The sequence below is a fragment of the Mustelus asterias genome, unplaced genomic scaffold, assembly GCF_964213995.1.
Source record: "Mustelus asterias unplaced genomic scaffold, sMusAst1.hap1.1 HAP1_SCAFFOLD_3363, whole genome shotgun sequence".
Lineage (NCBI taxonomy): Eukaryota > Metazoa > Chordata > Chondrichthyes > Carcharhiniformes > Triakidae > Mustelus > Mustelus asterias.
In genome coordinates this window covers 1-25,411 of record NW_027593308.1, presented here as the reverse complement: position 1 = coordinate 25,411, position 25,411 = coordinate 1, and the positions used below count along the sequence as shown (strand labels likewise).

The following is a 25,411-nucleotide window of genomic DNA, read 5'->3' as shown; positions in this document are numbered from 1 at the left end:
GGCGGGGCCGCCCCCTGTCAATCACTTCAGTGCAGTCACGCCCCCTCGCTTTACGACAGCGCCGGCGGCCGGCACTGGCTCTCTCGTTACGACAGCGCCGGCGGCCGGCACTGGCTCTCTCTTTACGGTGGTGCCGGCGGGCGGATCGGCCTCTGTCTCTCTCTGGCTGGTTGCGGAAGATGGCGGACGGGGTAAGTGGGCGCTCCGGTTACAATCCGCGGGTTATCGGCGCCATCCCGGCTCGGGGAGCCCGGCTGGCGGCGCGGCCGCCTCCACCCGCCCTCCTGACCTGCCTGTGTGCCTCCATTTCCCGCAGATCCTCTACACCTACCCCGAGAACTGGCGGGCGTTCAAGGCGCTGATCGCCGCCCAGTACAGCGGCTCCAGGCTGCGGCTGCACAGCGGCCCGCCCAACTTCACCTTCGGACAGAGCAACCGGAGCGCAGCCTTCCTGCACAAGTTCCCCCTGGGCAAGGTCAGTATTGGGGGGGGGCGGGGGGGGCTGTGCCTGGTGCAGTGTTAACCCCAACTTAACCCACCCCCCCTTAACCCACCCCCCCCCTTAACCTACCCCCCCACCCCCCCCCTTAACCCACCCCCCCCCTTAACCCACCCCCCCACCCCCCCCTTAACCCACCCCCCCACCCCCCCCTTAACCCACCCCCCCACCCCCCCCTTAACCCACCCCCCCACCCCCCCCTTAACCCACCCACCCACCCCCCCACCCCCCCCTTAACCCACCCCCCCACCCCCCCCTTAACCCACCCCCCCACCCCCCCCTTAACCCACCCCCCCACCCCCCCCTTAACCCACCCCCCCACCCCCCCCTTAACCCACCCCCCCCTTAACCCACCCCCCCACCCCCCCCTTAACCCACCCCCCCACCCCCCCCTTAACCCACCCCCCCACCCCCCCCTTAACCCACCCCCCCACCCCCCCCTTAACCCACCCCCCCCCTTAACCCACCCCCCCACCCCCCCCCTTAACCCACCCCCCCCCCCTTAACCCACCCACCCACCCCCCCCTTAACTCCCCCACCCACCCCCCCCTTAACCCCCCCACCCACCCCCCCCTTAACCCCCCCACCCACCCCCCCTTAACCCCCCCACCCACCCCCCCTTAACCCCCCCACCCACCCCCCCTTAACCCACCCCCCCCCTTAACCCACCCCCCCCTTAACCCACCCCCCCCCCCCCCTTAACCCACCCCCCCCTAACCCACCCCCCACCCCCCCCTTAACCCACCACCCACCCCCCCTTAACCCACCCCCCCCTTAACCCACCCTCCCACCCCCCCACATCCCCCCTTAACCCACCCCCCCCCTTAACCCAACACCCCCCCTTTTAACTTAACCCCCTTCCAGTGTTAGCAGCCCCAGGTTACTGAGTGGGAGAAGACAGTCTGAACCCTTTAACCCCAACCTTAACCCTGAAACCCTTCACCTCCCCTTTAACCCTGAACCCCCTTTAACCCTTAACCCCCTCCAGCATTAGGAGCCCCAAGTTGCTGAATGGGAGCGAGGAGGCTGAATCCTTGACCCCCTTAATCCTAACCCCCTTTAATCCCTAACCGTAGCCCATTAACCCACCCTTAACCCCTCCACCCTAAGCCTTAACCCCTACTTAATACCCCCATTAATCTCCCCCCCCCCCCCTCCAACCGAGCCCTTGGACCCCCCCTCCCCCCAACCAAGCCCTTGGACCCCCCCTCCCCCCAACCAAGCCCTTGGACCCCTCCCCCCAACCTAGCCCTCGGACCCCCCCCCTCCCCCCAACCTAGCCCTCGGACCTCCCCCGAAACCTAGCCCTCGGACCCCCCCCCCCAACCGAGCCCTCGGACACATCCCCCCCCCCCCAACCTAGCCTCGGACCCCCCCTCCCCCCAACCTCGCCCTCGGAACCCCCGTCCAAGCCCTCGGACCCTCCCCCCAACCTAGCCCTCGGACCCCCACCTCCCCCGAAACCTAGCCCTCGGACCCCCCCCCCAACCGAGCCCTCGGACACATCCCCCCCCAACCTAGCCTCGGACCCCCCCTCCCCCCAACCTCGCCCTCGGAACCCCCGTCCTAGCCCTCGGACCCCCCTCCCCCCCCGCCCTAGCCCTCGGACCCTCCCTCCCCCCCCAACCGAGCCCTCGGACCCCCCTCCCCCCAACCGAGCCCTCGGACCCCCCTCCCCCCAACCGAGCCCTCGGACCCCCCTCCCCCCCAACCGAGCCCTCGGACCCCCCTCCCCCCAACCGAGCCCTCGGACCCCCCTCCCCCCAACCGAGCCCTCGGACCCCCCTCCCCCCAACCGAGCCCTCGGACCCCCCTCCCCCCAACCGAGCCCTCGGACCCCCCCTCCCCCCAACCGAGCCCTCGGACCCCCCTCCCCCCAACCGAGCCCTCGGACCCCCCCTCCCCCCAACCGAGCCCTCGGACCCCCCCTCCCCCCAACCGAGCCCTCTGACCCCCCTCCCCCCAACCTAGCCCGTACCCCCTCCCTGAACCTATTCCCCGTTCCTCCTGTCACTCCTTACCCCTTCTTCGCCCCATTCACAAAGGGGCTGGAGGGGTGAAGACTGGTTCGGAGCCGCACAGCGAACGGATGTAGTCGCTTCGGGAGACCCCGAGAGTGAGAGTGTCGCTTGGGGAAACGAAGGGGTCGCGCTGCCCCGGGACGTTTCGCCTTGGCACGATTGCAGAGCGCGGGGATGAGTCTGTCCGGCCTTATTGAGGGGATCGGGGGTTATGGGGACGGGAAAAGTATCCGCCGTGAGTGAATGGCGGAGCAGACTCGATGGGCCGAGTGGCCTCCTTCTGCTCCTCTGGTTTATGGTCTTGTGGCCTGCCGCGTCTGCGTCGGACCTTCTCCGAGCAGGCGTGCCATTCTCCACCCGTACGCCCTGCGCATTCTCCGCTTTTAGAGGGTGGTCTTAATTCCCTTTGGAAAGCTTTGATCGAACCTGTCTCCACCACAGTCTCCGGAGGACCCCTCGCCTCGCTGTGTGTGTGAAAACTTATTCCCTCACGTCTCTTGCTCAGTCATGGGGGGTCCACTGCTACCTGCAGCACTGTCGGGGAGATTTAAATATCTGTCTTGTCTGTCTCTCCTCTCTCTCCCCTCACCCCCAGCCTCTTTATTCTCTCACTAGTCGTGGGAGCGGCTGGCAAGGCTGAATATTTGTCGCCCGATGGACACAGATTTAAGATAAATCAAAGCACTATACTGCTCGGAATCTGAAATCAAAGCAGAAAGTGCTGGGTGAACTCAGCAGGTCTGGCAGCACCTGTGGAGAGAGAGAGAGGCCCCTGGCGTAGAATAGCCCTGGAGAAAGGTCGTGTGGACTCGGAGCGTTAACTCGGTTTCCCTCACCACGGGTTTGAGGGTCACTGGCCAAAGAAGCATTGGAGATCCAAGGGGAAACTCGGCGAGTGATTGGGGTTTGGAATTTGATGCCTGGGTTTGTGCGTCGGAGGCAGGTTCAGCTGAGGCATTCAGCAGGGAATAGGAATGTTATTCTTGCCTCCTCGGAGCATTTCCTCCTTGTCGGATAACAGTCTGATTCCCTTTCGAACGCCCTCGGTCGAACCTGCCTCCACCGCTCTCTCAGGCAGCGCCTTCCAGACCCTAACCACTCGCCGGGTGAAAAAGTTTCTCCTCGTGGCTTCTTTCACCAATTATTTTAAATCCTTGTCTCCTCGTTCCCGATCCTTTTCCGAGCAGGAACAGTTTCTCCCTCTCTGCTCTGTCCAGCCTCCACTCGTGATTTTGGACACCTCGATCGAATCCCCTCTCGGCTTTCTCCTCTCCAAGGAGAACGGTCCCAGCTTCTCCGATCTGTCTCCGTAACTGGAGTTCCTCGTCCCGGGAACCGTTCTCGGGAATCTATCCCGCACTCTGTCCAATGTCTCCACATCCTTCCTAAAGTGCGGGGCCCAGAACTAGACACAATTCTCCAGCTGCGGCCAAACTACTATCTCATACACGTTCAACTGAACCTCCTTGCTCTCGTACTCTGTGTCCCTATTACTCAAGCCCAGAATACTGTCTATTGACCACTCTCTCGACCTGTCTGGTCAACTTAATTGACTTAACCTCAGGCTAAAGGGACGATCCTTTAAAACAGGAATTTCTTCAGCCAGAGAGTGGTGGAACTCTTTGCCGCAGAAGGCTGTGGAGGCCGGGTCATTGAGTGTCTTTAAGACAGAGATAGATAGGTTCTTGATTAATAAGGGGATGGGGGGAAAGGCAGGAGAATGGGGATGAGAGAAATATCAGCCATGATTGAATGGGGGAGCAGACTCGATGGGCCGAGTGGCATGTATACACCTGGGCCCCTCTACTGCTGCACCCGGTTAGATATGTCTCTGCATATCTGTCCAACCAAAATGGATAGCTTCACATTTCTCTGCGTTGAACTCCCATCTGCCACCTGTCTGCCCATTCCACAAGCCTGTCTGACCTTTTAAGGTTCTACGCCATCAGTCACCAGGACAGAATCACCTGGGATACCAAATCTCAAAGGCAGCAACATTTCATACTGCACAAGAGAGGTTGGCAAGTTGTTGATTAGCAGCCGATTGCCAACCAATCGGCGCTCTCTTCCTGTGCAGTATAAATTGTTGTTGGCACTCTTGTGAATCTGTCCTGGTGAGTGCAAGGCGAGAAGCTTCGTCAGCGCCTGTTTATCCTCCTCCTCCTCAGCCATGCTCAAGTTAGGTTTCCCTTGTCTCCACAGACTGACCCTTGTCAGAAAGTCAGCTGGCCATGAACCTTGAGCGAGAGTAAGATCAGACCCAGCGACAGCAGCCTCCACTCACCTGTAACAAGTCTTTAACCCTGTAAAAGATTGCAAAGTGGGACAAAATGGAGCGTTAGCAGACAAAATTTGGCGTACGTCACACAAGATATTACGTGACCCAAAAGCTTGCTCGGAAAGGTAGGTTTTAAGGAACATCTTTAACCTGGCTGGTGTGCCAGTTTGGGTTCTGCCCCCGTGGCAGGACTGGCCCCACTTCTACCCACTGTACCCTGGGAGGCTCCAAATACCCATCTGTGTCTGTCCCCCATCTCTTTTCATTCTCATAGAGCGTTAGAGGTTTACAGCATGGAAACAGGCCCTTCGGCCCAACTTGTCCATGCTGCCCTTTTCTTTAAACCCTTGCCCGCATTTGACCCATATCCCTCTATACCCATCGTACCCATGTAACTGTCTAAATGCATTATAGAAAAGGGATGGCATGGACAAGTTGGGCTGAAGGGCCTGTTTCCATGTAGGCCAGACTGGGCAAGGATGGCAGATTTCCTTCCCTAAAGGGAACCAGATGGGTTTTCCCCACAATTGGTAATTAGTAGATTCCTAATTCCAGATATTTTTTGCGTAGATTCCTAATTCCAGATATTTTTTGCTGAATTCAAATCCTACCATCTGCCGTGGCGGGATTCGAACCCAGGTCCCCAGAACATTGAGTTGTTGGATTAGTAGTCTAGCAATAATACCACTAGCCCATCGGCCAACCCTATTCTCTGACAGATTGTGGACACATTTTGTGTCCGTTCCCCATTTACAAGAGGGCACAGATTTAAAGTTAAATTGATAGAAGATTCAATGGAGACACCAGGGGAATCTTTTTTCACCCAGTGAGTGGTTAGGGTCTGGAGTTCACTGCCTGAGTGTGTGGTGGAGGCAGGTTCAATCGAGGCTTTTGAGAGAATCGTTGTCTGAAAAGGAAGAATGTGCAGGATTATGGGGGGGGAAGGCGGGGGAACGGCACTTGGCCCCTGTGGGGGGGCCAGGCCAGACACGATGGGCCAAACGGCCCTTTGCTCGTGCCTTGGTCCTGCAATTGCCCCTTGAGAAGGTGGTGGGTGAGCCGCCATCTTGAACCCGCTGCAGTCCCTGAGTGATGTAGGTACACCCACAGTGCTGTTAGGGAGGGAGTTCCAGGATTGTGATTGGACATCAGCCAGTCCCCGTGTGGTGTAGGTACACCCACAGTGCTGTTAGGGAGGGAGTTCCAGGATTGTGATTGGACATCAGTCAGTCCCCGTGTGGTGTAGGTACACCCACCGTGCTGTTAGGGAGGGAGTTCCAGGATTGTGATTGGACATCAGTCAGTCCCTGTGTGTGGTGTAGGTACACCCACAGTGCTGTTAGGGAGGGAGTTCCAGGATTGAGATTGGACATCAGTCAGTCCCTGTGTGTGGTGTAGGTACACCCACAGTGCTGTTAGGGAGGGAGTTCCAGGATTGTGATTGGACATCAGTCAGTCCCCCTGTGTTATGTAGGTACACCCACAGTGCTGTTAGGGAGGGAGTTCCAGGATTTTGACCCCCAGCCACAGTGAAGGAACAGCCGATATATTTCCAAGTCGGGATGGTGAGTGGCTCGGAGGGGGGAACTTGCAGGTGGGGGTGTTCCCCATGTGTCTGCTGCCCCCCCCTTGTCCTTCTAGGTGGTAGAGGAGGCGGGTTTGGAAGATGCTGTTGTTGTGTGGTGCTTGGCTGGTGTGTTCTAACTTGTACGTTTAAGCTACGTTCAGTGAGTTTAACATGCAACCTGTCCCTGCACCCATCCCAGATCCCTCCAGTCTTCAGTGCTGTCGATCAGAGCTGTCAAAACACAGGGTTGCTGGCCACGGGGGATCTGCCCCTTCCCCGCTGATTTACCCCTTCTGTCAACCTGGAGGTTTGGACAGGACCCGTGTTTGGTGCTGTCGTAGTCTCGCTGCTGGGTTAAGCTGATCTGTTACTGTCAGCAAGCCCAGATGTCTGCGGGTCAGCAAGAATGGGGAGTTATTATGTGGCCTTTTTGTGGTGGATAGGGTCATTTGTCTGGTGCATAGCCTGTGTCAGTATGGCCTGTTCAGTGACATTCTCCCCAAAGTCAGAAGCTGAAGGGATCCTGCCCTTTGATCTATTATTGTCACATGTACTGGGATACAGTGAAAAGTATTGTTTCTTGCGCGCTATACAGACAAAGCATACCGTTCATAGAGAAGGAAAGGAGAGGGTGCAGAATGTAGTGTTACAGTCATAGCTAGAGTGTAGAGAAAGATCAACTTAATATTTGATTTGATTTATTATTCACATGTATCGGGATACAGTGAAAAGTATTGTTTCTTGCGCGCTATACAAAGCATACCGTTCATAGAGTACATAGGGGAGAAGGAAAGGAGAGGGTGCAGAATGTAGCGTTACAGTCACAGCTAGGGTGTAGAGAAAGATCAACTTAATGCGAGGTGGGTCCATTCACAAGTCTGACAGCAGCAGGGAAGAAGCTGTTCTTGAGTCGTTCGGTACGTAACGCCAGACTTGGTCTGGGATGTGAGCTGGCAGGAACAGGAGGCCATGCTGTCCCCTGGGTCCCTTCAACTAGATCATGCCTGATCTATATCTTAACTATACTCCACAGCAACTTCATTGCGGTGTTAATGTAAGCCTTACTTGTGACTAATAAATGAACTTTTACTTTTAACTCTGGTCTGTCCTACCCTCTCACCTTTAGTGAGGTGTAAAGATAGGGATTCTTGCTGCAACTGTGCAGGGCACGGTGAGGCCACACCTGGAGTACTGTGCACAGTTTTTTGGTCCCTTACGGAAGGATATACTTGCCTAGGAAGCAGTTCAGAGAAGGTTCGCTGGGCTGATTCTTGAGACGAAGGGGGTTTTCCATCATGAGGAAGGGTTGGGTGGATCTAAACCCATTGGCGTTTAGAAGAGGCAATCTTATAGGAGGTTCCGTGAGCCGACAGGATGGACGCTGAGAGGATTCCCTCCCCTTCCTGGGGGAATCTAGAGGACACGGATTCAAAATAAAGGGCGTCCTTTTGAAGATGGAGGTGAGGAATCTCTCCTCGGAGGCTGCTCAGTCTCTGGGATTCTCTCCCTCCACAGTAAGAAGTCTCACAACACCAGGTTCACCAGAGTCACTCACCTGATGAAGGAGCAGCGCTCCAAAAGCTCGTGCTACCAGATAAAACTGTTGGACTTTAACCTGGTGTTGTGAGACTTCTTACTGTGCTTACCCCAGTCCCAACGCCGGCATCTCCATGGCTACCCCCCAGAGAGAGCAGTGAGGGGCTGTGGGTCAGTGAATATATTCAAGACCGAGTTAGATTTTTGACTGACTCGGAGGGGGCTGTTTGGTGCGGAGTTGGGTTGCCGGTTTGGAAGTGGAGCGGAGGTTATAATCTGAACAGGGATGAGCTTAACTGGATGGGACAGCAGTGCCCGAGGGGCTGAATGGTCGGCACCTCCTGTTTCCTACTCTGATTCTCCATACCCCTCTGTCCATTTCAAGCATCATAGAAACCCTACAGTACAGAAAGAGGCCATTCAGCCCATCGAGTCTGCACTGACCACAATCCCACCCAGGCCCTACCCCCATATCCCTACACATTTACCCGCTAATCCCTCTAACCTACGCATCTCAGGACGCTAAGGGGCAATTTTAGCATGGCCAATCAACCTAACCCGCACATCTTTGGACTGTGGGAGGAAACCAGAGCACCCGGAGGAAACCCACGCAGACACGGGGAGAATGTGCAAACTGCACGCAGACAGTGACCCGAGCCGGGAATTGAACCCAGGTCCCTGGAGCTGTGAAGCAGCAGTGCTAACCACTGTGCCACCGTGCCGCCATAGTCCAAGATGTGGGTGTGAGGTTGATTGGTCATCGTGCTTTTCGATGGAGGGAGGGGGGGGGAGAGTTCCAGGTTTCCTCCGTTTCCGAATTTCAGTCCCCAGTTGGCTCCAGTTTCAGAGCTGTTGCCCCAGCAGCGGGGTGCTGCTCTGTTGTGGTCGCTGGGCATCAGAGAGATGGCCTCACAGTTCAGTTCCACTGCAGAATGTCTCCGGGCACCGATCGCCCTCTCGTCTCATCCAGAACATTCCGTTGTGATGCCAGGTGGTGCGGCATTCCTCGCTCTGGCGGGGAGAGGGGATTATCTCCCGACTTCCCTGGATTCTCCGCCTGAATCCCGAGCTCCGAGCAGCTCGGAGATTCTGGGTTGACCCGAGGTCAATCCCTCGCCCACACCTCCTCCGGGTCGGACCGTGCCAGTGCAGCGGCTGTGCGACAGTGTCAGAGGCACCGTCCCTGTGGGTGAAACATCAAAGCAAAGACTCCGTCTTGGGTGGATTAGATAATCCCCTGGGCACCAGGATGAGAACAGCCCGGTGGTCAGCGCTGCTGCCTCACAGCGCCAGGGACCCGGGTTCGATTCCCGGCTTGGGTCACTGTCTGTGCGGAGTTCGCACATTCTCCCCGTGTCTGCGTGGGTTTCCTCCGGGTGCTCCGGTTTCCTCCCACAGTCCGAAAGATGTCCAGGTTCGGTGGATTGGCCATGCTAAATTGCCCCTTAGTGTCCAAAGATGTGCAGGTTAGGTGGATTGGCCATGCTAAATTGCCCCTTAGTGTCCAAAGATGTGCGAGTTAGGTGGATTGGCCATGCTAAATTGCCCCTTAGTGTCCAAAGATGTGCAGGTTAGGTGGATTGGCCATGCTAAATTGCCCCTTAGTGTCCAAAGATGTGCAGGTTAGGTGGATTGGCCATGCTAAATTGCCCCTTCGTGTCCAAAGATGTGCAGGGTGGGTGGATTGGCCATGCTAAATTGTCCCTTAGTGTCCAAAGATGTGCAGGTTAGGTGGATTGGCCATGCTAAATTGCCCCTTAGTGTCCAAAGATGTGCAGGTTAGGTGGAGTGGCCGTGCTAAATTGCCCCTTAGTGTCAGGGGGACTAGCAGAGTAAATACGTGGGGTGATAGGGTCTGGGTGGGATTGTGGTCGGTGCAGACTCGATGGGCCGAATGGCCTCCTTCTGCGCTGTAGGGATTCTATGCATGTCCAGACAGTGACCCAAGCCGGAAATGGAACCAAGCTACCAAGGTTCTGGAATCTTCCATTTCTGTCTCTCCTCTTCAATGGGGCGCTCCTTCAGTGCTGGGATTGGCAATCTTGATTTGATTTATTATTGTCACAGTTACTGGGATACAGTGAAAAGTATTATTTCTTGCGCGCTATACAGACAAAGCATACCGTTCGTAGAGAAGGAAAGGAGAGGGTGCAGAATGTAGTGTTACAGTCATAGCTAGGGTGTAGAGAAAGATCAACTTAGTGCAAGGTAGGTCCATTCAAAAGTCTGACGGCAGCAGGGAAGAAGCTGTTCTTGAGTCGGTCGGTACGTGACCTCAGACTTTTGTATCTTTTTCCCGACGGAAGAAGGTGGAAGAGAGAATGTCCGGGGTGCGTGGGGGTCCTTGATTACGCCGGCTGCTTTTCCCCGAGGCAGCGGGAAGTGTAGACAGAGTCAATGGATGGGAGGCTGGTTTGCGTGATGGGATTGGGCTACATTCACAACCCTTCATGGTTCCTTGCGGTCTTGGGCAGAGCAGGAGCCCAGACCAAACTGTGATACAACCAGAAAGGATGCTTTCCATGGCGCATCTGTAAAAGTTGGTGAGAGTCGTGGATCATGGTAAATTTGGATCATGCGCTCAAATCTCCTGGGGTGGGACATCGATCCCATGACCTGAGAGAGCTGTCCACTCTTCGCGTTACCCATTGAGCGCGCATACGTGCGTGAGTCAGCCCCCCCCCCGAGACTCCTCCGCCGTTCTGCCAGACTGCGGCTAATCCTTCCACATTCCTGCCCTATCCGTATATCCCTGAATTCCCTCCGTGCCGGACCACAGCTGGCGGCCAGCTGGTCAGCCTGATCCGGGGCGAATGCTCGGGAGCAGTTAGCGAGGTAACTGGTGTTCTGATCGAAGTGGTTGGTGAATGAAGCAATGGTGGGTGGTTCTGGGGGTTGGGGCGGGGAGGTAGCGGCATTCTGTCCGGGGTGGGGGTGTCGCTGTATTCTGTCCAGTGTTAGCTGATTCTCGGAGCAGGGGGCTGCTGTCCGCTTGTTCTATGCCTCACTGCGTTTTTGCCTCCCCTTCCAGGTTCCAGCTTTTGAAGGAGATGATGGGTTCTGCATCTTCGAGAGCAATGCCATCGCCCACTATGGTAAGCTTAAGCCAGACTCTTCAGAATCGCCAGCACAGGGGTGGGGCCATTTGGTCCGTTGTTCCTGTGCTGGCCCCGCAGAAGAGCGATCCGTAGTCTCAGTTGGTAACAGCGGCCATCACTGATACCTGGAGCATTCGCTTCATTGCAGTCTTTGGGAGCGATGGGGAGAATGCTTAAACCTTGGGAGAGCTTCTCCTTTGGTTGAGATGTGAGTGAGAAAGTTACTGAACAATCCATTTGGAGAATGCAGGAGAAACTTCGTTCTTTACCCAGGAAGCGGGGTGAAGGTGGAACTCACTCCTGTGGGGGAGAATGTGAGACTCGCTCCCACGGGGAGTGGGGGAGAATGTGGGACTCGCTCCCACGGGGAGTGGGGGAGAATGTGGCACTCGCTCCCACGAGGGAGCGGGGGGAGAATGTGGGACTCGCTCCCGTGGGAGAGAATGTGGGACTCGCTCCCACGGGGGAGTGGGGGGAGAATGTGGGACTCGCTCCCACGGGGGAGTGGGGGGAGAATGTGGGACTCGCTGCCACCGGTGGGGGAAGGGAATGTGGGACTCGCTCCCACGGGGGAGTGGGGGAGAATGTGGGACTCGCTCCCACGGGGAGTGGGGGAGAATGTGGGACTCACTCCCACGGGGGAGTGGGGGAGAATATGGTACTTGCTCCCACGGGGAGTGGGGGAGAATGTGGTACTCGCTCCCATGGGGGAGGGGGGGAGAATGTGGGACTTGCTCCCACGGGGGAGTGGGCGGGAATGTGGGACTCACTCCCATGGGAGAGTGGGGGAGAATGTGGTACTCGCTCCCGTGGGGGAGAATGTGGGACTCGCTCCCACGGTGGGAGTGGGGGAGAATGTGGGACTCACTCCCACGGTGGGAGTGGGGGAGAATGTGGGACTCGCTCCCACGGGGGAGTGGGGGGAGAATGTGGGACTCGCTCCCACAGGGAGTGGGTGAGCATGTGGGACTCTCTCCCGGGGGTGCGGGGCGCCCTGCTTCCCTTTTGATGAGAGCCAGTCGTCTTCAAACCACAAGCCGCGCGTCGCAAAGCAGAGAAGCGAAAAGCTGCTCTCGAGGCACGTGGAGTACGGGGGCCGATGAAGAAGTCCAGGGGAGGGGAGCAGGATTTCCCAGAGTGGGTGGGGGCTGCAGGATCTGAGGTTCAGGCATGGAGCCGGTCGGCTGTCGAGTGTGGGGGTTTCCTCGGGTGGGTTCTCGGGTTAGGACCCTCGCCTTCTCCGCTGACCCTTTCCCCGCCTCTCTGCACACAGTTGCGAACGAAGCCCTGCGAGGGGTGTCGAAGGAGGAAGCAGCCCTGGTCCTTCAGTGGGTGAGCTTTGCAGACAGTGACATCATCCCCCCCGCCAGCACCTGGGTCTTCCCCACCCTCGGAATCATGCAGTACAACAAACAGGTGGGTGCGATCCGAGACTCCGCGTCCGCGAGACAGACCAGTGGAGCCCGACCCTTCCCCGAGCGGTTCGGGGCTGTCAGGTGTACCCGCGCGCTGGAGCCACGGGGTTCCTGGTCTCTGCCCGTTGCGGTTGGCCTGTCTCTCCCTCCTGCCGGTTTCCGAGTCCCCGGATTGATGAGAAATCGGAGGTAAATCCGCCCCCGACTCGAAGCCTCCTGCAGCTGAATAGCTGATCTCGAGGCAGGATGGGGCGGGAGTGGCATTGTCGCTGGACTCGGAATCCAGAGACCGAGATCCGGGGACCCGGGTTCGAATCCCGCCACGGCAGAATTTTAATTCAGTAAAAAAATATCTGGAATTAAGAATCTACTGATGACCGATTATCGGGAAAAACCCCATCTGGTTCCCTTTAGGGAAGGAAATCTGCCGTCCTTACCCCGGTCTGGCCTACATGTGACTCCAGGGACACAGCCAATGTGGTTGACTGTTAAATGTGCTCCGAAATGGCCGTGTGACTCAGTCGGTTCGATCAGGGGTGGACAGTAAGTGCTGCCCCAGCCAGGGGCACCCGGATCCCGGGAATGGATTTTTAAAAAGACTCAATTTCGGAGTCGGCGGGAGGAAGTGGGGGTAAATCAGACCCGCCCCATTGTGCTTACGGTGGCTTGGGGGGTGGGGTAGGGGGCACAGGCTCTGATTAGCGTTGGGCTGTCTGACCGTTGTGTTTCTAAACCCCTGACAGGCCACCGAACATGCCAAGGACGAGGTGAAGAAGGTCCTCGGGGTCCTGAACGAGTATCTGAAGACCCGCACCTTCCTGGTGGGGGAGCGCGTCACCCTGGCAGACATCACGGTGGTCTGCTCTCTCCTCTGGCTCTACAAGCAGGTACGGCGTCCTCCAGGGGAAATCTGTGACGACAGGGGGTCCGGGACTTGTACTCGCTGCCTGTATGGCTCCCGCGGTGATGATTCTTCCTCCCCCGCCTCCCCCACTCCTTCCCGGTATCGACCGTGGCGCAGACGGTCACACTCTAAGGTGGTGGGTTCGAATCCCGCTCTAAAGATTTTTTTTTCATTCATGTCACAAGTTGGCTGACATTGACACTGCAATGAAGTTACTGTGAAATTCCCCTCGTCGCTACACCGTTCGGGTTACACTGAGGGAGAATTTAGCACGGCCAATCCACCCTAACCCGCACATCTTTGGAGTGTGGGAGGAAACCAGAGCACCCGGAGGAAACCCGCGCAGACACGGGGAGAACGTGCAGACTCCACACAGACAGTGACCCGAGCCGGGAATCGATGCCAGGTCCCTGGCGCTGTGAGGCAGCAGTGCTAACCCACTGTGCCGTTGTGCTGCCTTCGGCCTAACTCTCAGGTTCGACGCTGTCAGTGTCTCGTGTTAAGGCCCAGAGCAGGGTAGGGGCGGGGTTTCCCTGACAGACATTGGTAAACCAGTGACCCAAGCCGGGAATCGAACCCGGGTCCCTGGCGCAGTGAGGCAGCGGTGCTGACCAGGTTTAGCGTGTCGTGCCTGTACTGAAGGAGTGGCGCACTGTTGCAGGGGCCGTCTCTCGGACAGGGCCACGTGGCTTTTAACCAATTCTGTGGGGCCCCAGTCCCCTCAACCTCCTCCCCTCCATCTATTTATATAGGAGGAGGCCATTCAGACCTTCGAGCCTCTTCCACCATTCATCACGATCGTGGCTCATCGTCCAACTCAGTAGCCTAATTCTGCTTTCTCCCCATAACCTTTGATCCCGTTCGCCCCAAATGCTGTATCCAGCCCCCTCTTGAATACATTCCATGTTTTGGCACTGTGAACATACTTTTGTAATGCATATAAAGTAAAGCGAATGATTGTTTCTCCTTAGATGTGCCAACAATGTATTGTGAAAAATTTGCCACCGTTGTAAATGATCTGAAATACGGGGAGGACCCTTGCGGTTACCCCGGGGGTCCCTGGTTGAAAAGCACTGCGTTAAACTGAGCCGGGTCCACGTTGTTTCGAGAGATCCCCGTGTCTCAAGAGAGTCGTGTGACCTGCTAAAGCTTCCCTCCCCTCCTCGCAGCTGGAATTGGTCGCTGCGTATTGGGGTCTGTGTGCGCGCATGTTGCCGCAGCGGTGATGGCACCGGGGGAAGTCTTTCTATCACGGGCTGTGATGGGCCGGTTGCGCAGAGCAATCCCATCCCCGTGACGTTACTCGTCGCAATCTCTTGCCTTTCTCCCTCGGCGAGGGCCGCTGCTTGGCAGGTTGTCACAGAGCAGGGTGTCAGAGAGATGCGATTGAAGGGCAAGATGCTGGAAATAGTGGGCAGGGCGGGCAGCATCTGTAGAGAATAAAACCCAAGTTTATCTTTTCATAACCTTTCACCAGAACTTTATCACAGCGATGGGGACTGCTCTCTGTGGCGCAGGTGTTTTGGAAGGTCCAACGCATGTAGGAATTACACAGTAAATGGGAGAATCCTTAGGAATATTGACAGGCGGAGGGATCTGGGCCCACATGTCCACCAATCACTGAAAGTGGCAACACAGGTGGAGAAGGTCGTCAAGAAGGCATACTTGCCTTCATCGGCCGGGGCATTGAGTTTAACAATTGGCAAGTCATGTTGCAGCTTTATAGAACCTTAGTTAGGCTGCACTTGGAATATAGTGTTCAATTCTGGTCGCCACACTACCAGAAGGATGTGGAGGCTTTGGAGAGGGGACAGAAGAGGTTGACCAGGATGTTGCCTGGTACAGAGGGTTTGAGCTACGGGGAGAGGTTGGAGAAACTCGGCTTGTTCTCACTGGAACGACGGAGGTTGAGGGGCGACCTGATAGAGGTTTACAAGATTATGAGGGGCATGGACAGAGTGGATAGTCAGATGTTCTTTCCTAGGGTAGAAGAGTCAAGTACTCGGGGACACAGGTTTAAGGTGCGTGGGGAAAAGTTTAGAGGAGATGTGCGAGGTAAGTTTTTTTACACAGAGGGTGGTGAATGTCTGGAACGCGCTGCCCGGGGAGGGGGTGGGAGCGGGTACGATAGCGGCATTTAAGGGGCAACTAGACAAATACATGAATAGGATGGGAATGGAAGGATCCGGACTCCGTAAGCGCGTACGGTTTTAATTTGGGTAGGCACCATGATTGGTGCAGGCTTGGAGGGCCGAAGGGCCTGTTCCTGTGCTGTACTGTTCATTGTGTTGGGTGAGGGTGGTGGGAGTGAAGGGGCGGGGATGCATCTGAAGAGGTTGGCGTTGGAGATGGTCGTTGTGCCGCTGATTTTGGTTTCTTCCCCCCCTCTCATTCAGGTTCTAGACCCCTCTTTCAGGCAGCCCTACACCAACATGAACCGATGGTTCATTACCTGCATTAACCAGCCACAGTTCAAAGCTGTCCTGGGTGAGGTGAAGATTTGCGACAAAATGGCACAGTTTGACGGTGAGTGTTGGCACGAGTCTGTTCATGTGGCTATCTAGATAAGTCTTAAACGATCCCAGCGTGTCCGCCTCAATCACCTTGCTTGGCAGTGCATTCCAGGCCCCCACCACCCTCTGTGTAAAATACGTCCCCCTGACATCTGTGTTGAACCTTGCCCCCCTCACCTTGAACCCGTGACCCCTTGTGTTCGTCACCTCCGACCTGGGAAAAGGCTTCCCACTGTTCACCCCTAGCTATGCCTTTCATAAGTTTATGCACCTCTATACGGTCGCCCCTCATCCTCCGTTGTTCCAGGGAGAACAACCCCAGTTTACTCAATCTCACCTCATAGCTAAGACCCTCCATACCAGGCAACATCCTGGTAAACCTCCTCTGTACTCTCTCCAAAGCCTCCACGTCCTTCTGGTAGTGTGGCGACCAGAACTGGACGCAGTACTCCAGATGTGGCCTAACCAACATTCTATACAGCTGCAACATCATATGCAACTTTTATATTCTATGCCTCGTCCAATAAAGTCAAGCATGCCATATGCCTTCTTGACCACCCTCTCCACCTGTGCTGCCACCTTTAAGAATCTGTGGACTTGTACACCCAGGTCCCTCTGTGTGTCTATGCTCTTGATGGTTCTGCCATTTATTGTATAGCTCCCCCTTACATTAGATCTACGGAAATGCATCACTTCGCATTTATCTGGATTAAATTCCATCTGCCATTTCTCCGCCCAATGTTCCAGACTATCTATGTGGGACTTGCTCCCGTGGGGGAGAATGTGGGACTCGCTCCCACGGGGGAGTGGGGGAGAATGTGGGACTCGCTCCCACAGGGGTGTGGGGGAGAATGTGGGACTCGCTCCCACGGGGGGTATGGGGGAGAATGTGGGACTCGCTCCCACCGGAAGTGTGGGAGAATGTGGGACTCGCTCCCACGGGGGAGTGTGGGAGAATGTGGGACTCGCTCCCACGGGGGAGTGGGGGAGAATGTGGGACTCGCTCCCACGGGGGAGTGGGGGAGAATGTGGGACTCGCTCCCACGAGGGGAGTGGGGAGAATGTGGGACTCGCTCCCATGGGGGAGTGGGGGAGAATGTGGGACTCGCTCCCACGGGGGAGTGGGGGAGAATGTGGGACTCGCTCCCACGGGGGGAGTGGGGGAGAATGTGGGACTCGCTCCCACGGGGGGAGTGGGGGAGAATGTGGGACTCGCTCCCACGGGGCGAGTGGGGGAGAATGTGGGACTCGCTCCCACGGGGCGAGTGGGGGAGAATGTGGGACTCGCTCCCACGGGGCGAGTGGGGGAGAATGTGGGACTCGCTCCCACGGGGCGAGTGGGGGAGAATGTGGGACTCGCTCCCACGGGGCGAGTGGGGGAGAATGTGGGACTCGCTCCCACGGGGGGAGTGGGGGAAGAATGTGGGACTCGCTCCCATGGGGGGTGTGGGGGAGAATGTGGGACTCGCTCCCACGGGGGAGTGGGGGAGAATGTGGGACTCACTCCCAGGGGGGGAGTGGGGGAGAATGTGGGACTCACTCCCATGGGGGAGTGGGGGAGAATGTGGAACTCGCTCCCATGAGGGAGAATGTGGGACTCGCTCCCGCGGGGGAGTGGGGGAGAATGTGGGACTCGCTCCCACGGGGGAGTGGGGGAGAATGTGGGACTCGCTCCCATGGGGGGTGTGGGGGAGAATGTGGGACTCGCTCCCATGGGGGAGTGGGGGAGAATGTGGGACTCACTCCCATGGGGGAGTGGGGGAGAATGTGGAACTCGCTCCCATGAGGGAGAATGTGGGACTCGCTCCCGCGGGGGAGTGGGGGAGAATGTGGGACTCGCTCCCACGGGGGAGTGGGGGAGAATGTGGGACTCGCTCCCATGGGGGGTGTGGGGGAGAATGTGGGACTCGCTCCCACCGGAAGTGTGGGAGAATGTGGGACTCGCTCCCGCGGGGGTGTGGGGGAGAATGTGGGACTCGCTCCCACCGGAAGTGTGGGAGAATGTGGGACTCGCTCCCGCGGGGGAGTGGTCGAGGTGAATAGTGTTGTTACATTTAAATGGGAACCTGGATAAACACGTGGGAGAAAGGAATAGAAGGATTTGGCGATTGAGGAGATGCCCTTCGCTGTCCACCAGCCACTGTTGGAGCTGTGAAATGGCCACGCTCTTCAGATAGATGGATTTACGGTATCCCGGCCCTTCCCCAGGGGAAAGACCACAAAGTATGGCAGAGGGATGGTGCCAGCGCTGTCTCCCTGTCCCCGACTCTGCCCCCCACTCTCTCTTGTGTACCAATGCAGTTACAGGCGCAGTGGGAAAGGCCCAGGCCTGAGGTGTGGTTAACGCTGCTTTGTTTACACCCCCCCGGCAGCCAAGAAGTTTGCAGAAATGCAACCCAAGAAGGAGAAGGCGTCCAAGGAGCCCAAAGAGCCCAAGCAGCAGGAGAAGAAGGAGAAGAAAGAGGAGAAGAAGAAGCCAGCCCCCGAGGAGGAGCCGGATGCCTGCGACGAGGTCCTCTCTTCAGAGCCCAAGGCCAAGGATCCCTTCGCTCACCTACCCAAGAGGTTCGAAGGCAGCTGGTTTGCATGAATCCCGAGTTAGTCTGGTGCTGTTTATACACTCAACGATAACGGCCTGCGTTTATATAGCGCCCTTAACCCTAGTGAAACGCCCGTGAGCTCTGCCAGGGGGTCAAAGCCAACAGACCGGGGTACTTGGGCTGCATTGGGAGTTGAGTGACCATTGGGGCGACCAATGGGTTGGGGTTGCTGGGCGACCATTGGTGGGGGGCGTTGGGTTGCTGGGCGACTGTGTGGAGGGGTTGGGTTGATGGGTGACTATTGGTGGGGGATGGGTTGCTGGGCGACCATTGGTGGGGGGGTTGGGTTGCTGGGCGACTGTGTGGAGGGGTTGGGTTGATGGGTGACTATTGGTGGGGGATGGGTTGCTGGGCGACCATTGGTGGGGGGGTTGGGTTGCTGGGCGACTGTGTGGAGGGGTTGGGTTGATGGGTGACTATTGGTGGGGGATGGGTTGCTGGGCGACCGTGTGGAGGGGTTGGGTTGATGGGTGACTATTGGTGGGGGGGTTGGTTGCTGGGTGAACAGAAGGTCTTTAAGGGGTGGTGTTGAAGGGGTGGAGCAGAGATTTAGGGTGGGGATTCCAGAGCTTGGGGCTGAAGGGCGCGGCAGACATTGGTGCCCGGAGTGAGAGGGGTCCGTGCCAGTGTGAGGGGGTGCTGGGCACTGCCAGGGGCAGTCAGTATGGCAACTGTCACCCGCCTGACTGGCTGGATTGGCCGCCTGGGGTCAGCGGGTCAGATTCCAATTGGACAGTGGGGATGTGAATAGTCCAGACTCCGACCGAGCAGACGCAGACACCCGGTCTGACTGAGCTGGCCAGACGCAGACACCCGAACTGACTGAGCCGGCCAGACGCAGACACCCGGACTGACTGAGCCGGCCAGACGCAGAAACCCGGACTGACTGAGCCGGCCAGACGCAGACACCCGAACTGACTGAGCCGGCCAGACGCAGACACCCGAACTGACTGAGCCGGCCAGACGCAGAAACCCGGACTGACTGAGCCGGCCAGACGCAGACACCCGGACTGACTGAGCCGGCCAGACGCAGAAACCCGGACTGACTGAGCCGGCCAGACGCAGAAACCCGGACTGACTGAGCCGGCCAGACGCAGACACCCGGACTGACTGAGCCGGCCAGACGCAGACACCCGGACTGACTGAGCCAGCCAGACGCAGACACCATACTAAGCCGGAGGTTGGGTGCAGAGTGAGAGCTTACTTGACATGGCCAGTGCTGTTCAGGTCACACTCGGTTAACAAGCTGCTTGTCCTGTCCCCAGTGCCTGAAGCCGTGTATCCTGTCTGTCTCTGCTCTGTTCCCGGTGGGAGGGGCTGCCTATTCGACTGTGGAAGGAGTCACAGCTCATCCATATCCGGTTCTTGCCTAATATTGACCCTGTCGCGATTCTTCGTGAGATTGGTACAAATTCCTGTTGCCGTGGTGTCTGCGAATGAATATACTCGGGGAGTGCTGCACTGTCAGAGGCACGCTCTCTCTCCGATAAGCTGCTAAAACCGAGCTCCTGCCCAGTATTTACCCCTCGACTGACCTCCCTGAACCTGACGATCTGAATCGTTGTCAGCGTGGCGGCCTGTGGGATCTTGCTGTGCGCAGTTTGGGCTGCTGCGTTTCCTGCGTTCGAATCGTGAGCACGGTTCCAAAAACAGGCGGTGTTGAATTGGCTGTAAAGTTCCTTGGGGATGACAAAAGTCTAAGCTGCTGGAGAAGTCTGTGTTTTGTGGGGGTGGGGAACGGGGTTGCTGCTGTGTGTGTGTGTCCCACACACCACCCCCCCCCCCCCCCCCAATCATTCAGTCGAGAAATCCCTTTTATCCGATGGGGGTCAGTTGGGTGGGCTTACGGGGCGATTCACAGACAGTCCAGTGCTGGACACACCTACTTTTCTATTTCTGATTCCTGGAAGGAGGCGGCGAGGCTGGCAACTAGGTGGGCGACTGGGGCGGAAGGCGGCTGGGCCGGGGCGGGAGGTGGCTGGACCGGCGACTGGGGCTTCAGTTGGGCAGCACGGTGGTGATGCGTGGCACAGTAGGTTAGCACTGCTGCCTCACAGGGCCAGAGGATCCGGGTTCGATTCCCGGCTTGGGTCACTGTCTGTGCGGAGTCTGCACGTTCTCCCCGTGTCTGCGTTGGTTTCCTCCGGGTGCTCCGGTTTCCCCTCTCAGTCCGAAGGACGTGCTGGTTAGGGTGCTAAATTCTCCCTCAGTGTAACCCGAACGGGTGCCGGAGTGTGGGCGACAGGGAGATTTTCACAGTAACTTCATTGCGGTGTTAATGTAAGCCGACTTGTGACACTAATAAATAAACTTGAACTGAAGCTGTCTTCAGCTGATGTGCCTCCAGATGGAGCCATTGGGTCACGGTTCCAGTCTGTTTCCTCCTCTCTTGGCTGCAGAGTCGGTGATCTGGAATTTGCCATTGAGTCACTTCCCCCTCTCTTGGGCATGGTGACAAGTTTTAAATCTAGGCCCCAACTGTAAGTGCAACGCCAACTCAGCAGATTGCAATCCAACCGAGAGTCCCCACAGTAAAAGCACAGACAGCGAGAGGACTGCCATGGACTTCAAATTGAACCCCCATTCATTTACAGACCTGTACCCGTGTTATACAGCGACAGACCAGTCCCCACCAGTACTGTGCCCCAGTGTTACGCAGCGACAGACCTGTCCCCACCAGTACTGTACCCCAGTGTTACACAGTGACAGACCCGTCCCCACCAGTACTGTACCCCAGTGTTACGCAGCGACAGACCTGTCCCCACCAGTACTGTACCCCAGTGTTATACAGTGACAGACCCATCCTCACCAGTACTGTACCCCAGTGTTATACAGTGACAGACCCGTCCCCACCAGTACTGTACCCCAGTGTTATACAGTGACAGACCCGTCCCCACCAGTACTGTACCCCAGTGTTATACGGTGACAGACCCGTCCCCACCAGTACTGTACCCCAGTGTTATACAGAGACAGACCTGTCCCCACCAGTACTGTACCCCAGTGTTATACAGAGACAGACCTGTCCCCACCAGTACTGTACCCCAGTATTATACAGAGACATTCCCGTCCCCACCAGTACTGTACCCCAGTGTTACACAGAGACAGACCTGTCCCCACCAGTACTGTACCCCAGTATTATACAGCGACAGACCCATCCCCACCAGTACTGTGCCCCAGTGTTATACAGTGACAGACCTGTCCCCACCAGTACTGTACCCCAGTGTTATACAGTGACAGACCCGTCCCCACCAGTATTGTACCCCAGTGTTATACAGCGACAGACCCGTCCCCACCAGTACTGTACCCCAGTGTCGCAGTGACAGACCTGTCCCCACCAGTACTGTACCCCAGTGTTACACAGTGACAGACCCGTCCCCACCAGTACTGTACCCCAGTGTTATATAGTGACAGACCCGTCCCCACCAGTACTGTACCCCAGTGTTACACAGAGACAGGCCCGTCCCCACCAGTACTGTACCCCAGTGTTATACAGAGACCCGTCCCCACCAGTACTGTACCCCAGTGTTATACAGAGACACCCGTCCCCACCAGTACTGTACCCCAGTGTTATACAGAGACACCCGTCCCCACCAGTACTGTACCCCAGTGTTATACAGAGACCCGTCCCCACCAGTACTGTACCCCAGTGTTATACAGAGACCCGTCCCCACCAGTACTGTACCCCAGTGTTATACAGAGACACCCGTCCCCACCAGTACTGTACCCCAGTGTTATACAGAGACCCGTCCCCACCAGTACTGTACCCCAGTGTTATACAGAGACCCGTCCCCACCAGTACTGTACCCCAGTGTTATACAGAGACCCGTCCCCACCAGTACTGTACCCCAGTGTTATACAGAGACAGACCCGTCCCCACCAGTACTGTACCACAGTGTTATACAGAGACAGACCCGTCTCCACCAGTACTGTACCCCAGTATTATACAGAGACAGACCCGTCCCCACCAGTACTGTGCCCCAGTGTTATACAGTGACAGACCCATCCCCACCAGTACTGTACCCCAGTGTTACACAGAGACAGACCTGTCCCCACCAGTACTGTACCCCAGTGTTATACAATGACAGACCTGTCTCCACCAGTACTGTACCCCAGTGTTATACAGAGACAGACCCGTCCCCACCAGTACTGTAACCCAGTGTTATACAGCGACAAACCCGACCCCACCAGTACTGTACCCCAGTGTTATACAATGACAGACCTGTCTCCACCAGTACTGTGCCCCAGTGTTATACAGTGACAGACCCATCCCCACCAGTACTGTACCCCAGTGTTACACAGAGACAGACCTGTCCCCACCAGTACTGTACCCCAGTGTTATACAATGACAGACCTGTCTCCACCAGTACTGTAACCCAGTGTTATACAGCGACAAACCCGACCCCACCAGTACTGTACCCCAGTGTTATACAATGACAGACCTGTCTCCACCAGTACTGTACCCCAGTGTTATACAGCGACAGACCCAACTCCACCAATACTGTACCCCAGTGTTATACAGCGACAGACCCGTCCCCACCAGTACTGTACCCCAGTGTTATACAGCGACAGACCCGTCCCCACCAGTACTGTACCCCAGTGTTATACAGCGACAGACCCGTCCCCACCAGTACTGTACCCCAGTGTTATACAGCGACAGACCCGTCCCCACCAGTACTGTACCCCAGTGTTATACAGCGACAGACCCGTCCCCACCAGTACTGTACCCCAGTGTTATACAGTGACAGACCGATCCCCGCCAGTACTGTACCCCAGTGTTATACAGTGACAGACCCGTCCCCGCCAGTACTGAACAACAATGTTTGGACGATTCGGCTTGGCAGGAGGCGTACGAGAGGTTTACAGGGAAATGGGGAACCGTAAATCTGCCAATATTACTTTCAGTTGTGAGTGCGCAGTGAGGAGAAGCTGGTTCCAACTGGCAAACGGCAAATTTAGAACTGATGTCAGATGTTGAAACCGCAGCGCTTGGAGTGGAGTCTTGAATCCTGGAATTATTAGGGAGACGAGTGGGTGTCAGCTGTGGGAAGGGTGGTGTTCTGTAGATGGGCTGAATGGTGTGTAATTGTCTAGTGGTCCTGTCTGTGCCTGGCACTTGTGTTGAGGCTGTGGCAGCTGGAGGGTTACGAACTGTCTTTATTGCTGCCTCTGTGTGTGTAGCGGGGGAGTTCGCTTTGGCCCCCACACCAGAATCCCCTGACAAAGGAGCCTGGCAGAGGCACGACGATTGTTTCTGGGATGTTATCGCGCGGTTGAGGGCTGTTTACTCGTTGCTTTTAGCATTGTGCGCTCTTAACCCCATCGTTGCGTTTGTCCCCTGCTGAAGCGGGGCGGGGAGCCCCGTCTTGTATCCGCTGCTGTGGTGGGTTGCAGGCTCGGGAAGGGGGGGGGGGGTGCGGGGGGGCATTTGTTTACCCTGTCTAGTAATTCCCCTCCCCTGGAGGAGGTGGTTCTCGCTGGGGTCAGTACCTCGGACGTCTCGGCAAAGCGGCCATCCCCCGATGCACGTGCCGAATGTTGGGGGCAGATTTAATGTGAATCTGGGAAAGGGGTTCCCTTGGCTTTTTGAACTCTGCCCTCGGAGGGCTGCGTGTGACCCCAGCTTAGAATTTTCCACACTGCTTCCACCCCCCCCTACAAGCCCAGCGGGGACTCACCAGCACCCCCTCCGTCCACCCCCACCCGATCAGAAGCGGATCAGTCGGCTGCTGTTTGTGGGATGTGGCGGCTGATTGTTTGGATGCGTGCGTGTGTTGGAGAGTGAATTGAGACCATCGGGCAAGCTGCTCGTCAACAGCTCTGGGCTCCATGATACAAAGGACATGGGGGCGCTGTACAAGATGGGTGGCACAGTGGTTAGCAGATTATTGTTTGTGTTACAGTTAGATTTAGGTCTATTTGTGCATTCTCTCTTGCGTTGCACGGTGGCACAGTGGGTTAGCACTGCTGCCTCACAGCGCCAGGGACCTAGGTTCGATTCCTGGCTCGGGTCCCTGTCTGTGTGGAGTCTGCACGTTCTCCCCCCCCCCCCCCCCCCCCCCCCCCCCCCCCGTGTCTGCGTGGGTTTCCTCCGGGTGCTCCGGTTTCCTCCCACAGTCTGAAAGATGTGCAGGTTAGGTGGATTGGCCGTGCTAAATTGCCACTTAGTGTCCAAAGATCATAGAACCCTATAGTGCCAGAAAGAGGCCATTCGGCCCATCGAGTCTGCACCGACCACAATCCCACCCAGGCCCAAACCCCATATCCCTACATATTTTATTCACTAATCCCTCTAACCTACGCATCTCAGGAAACTAAGGGCAATTTTTTAATCATGGCCAATCAACCTAACCCGCACATCTTTGGACTGAGGGAGGAAACCGGAGCACCCGGAGGAAACCCACGCAGACATGGGGAGAATGTGCAAACTCCACACAGACAGTGACCCGAGCCTGGAATCGAACCCAGGTTCCTGGAGCTGTGAAGCAGCAGTGCTAACCACTGTGCTACCGTGCCGCCCCAGTTATGTGCAGGTTAGGTGGATTGGCCGTGCTAAATTGCCCCTTAGTGTCCAAAGGTGTGTAGGTTAGGTGGATTGGCCGTGCTAAATTGCCCCTTAGTGTCCAAAGATGTGCAGGTTAGGTGGATTGGCCATGCTAAATTGCCCCTTAGTGTCCAACGGTGTGTAGGTTAGGTGGATTGGCCGTGCTAAATTGCCCCTTAGTGTCCAAAGATGTGTAGGTTAGGTGCATTGGCCATGCTAAATTGCCCCTTAGTGTCCAAAGGTGTGTAGGTTAGGTGGATTGGCCGTGCTAAATTGCCCCTTAGTGTCCAAAGGTGTGTAGGTTAGGTGCATTGGCCATGCTAAATTGCCCCTTAGTGTCCAAAGGTGTGTAGGTTAGGTGGATTGGCCGTGCTAAATTGCCCCTTAGTGTCCAAAGGTGTGTAGGTTAGGTGGATTGGCCGTGCTAAATTGCCCCTTA

General features: G+C 56.7%; 1 protein-coding gene across 1 annotated transcript; it reads left to right on the top strand.

Annotated features, from left to right (window-relative positions):
- The first annotated feature begins 59 nt into the window (after positions 1-59).
- eef1g (eukaryotic translation elongation factor 1 gamma) lies at positions 60-18,436 on the top strand. The gene is made up of 7 exons (XM_078208233.1): positions 60-191; positions 317-475; positions 10,933-10,996; positions 12,273-12,415; positions 13,158-13,301; positions 15,715-15,844; positions 18,204-18,436. Exons 1-7 carry the CDS (start codon positions 180-182, stop codon positions 18,419-18,421), a joined length of 870 nt encoding a protein of 289 aa, XP_078064359.1. The 5' UTR covers positions 60-179; the 3' UTR covers positions 18,422-18,436.
- The last annotated feature ends 6,975 nt before the right edge of the window (positions 18,437-25,411 follow it).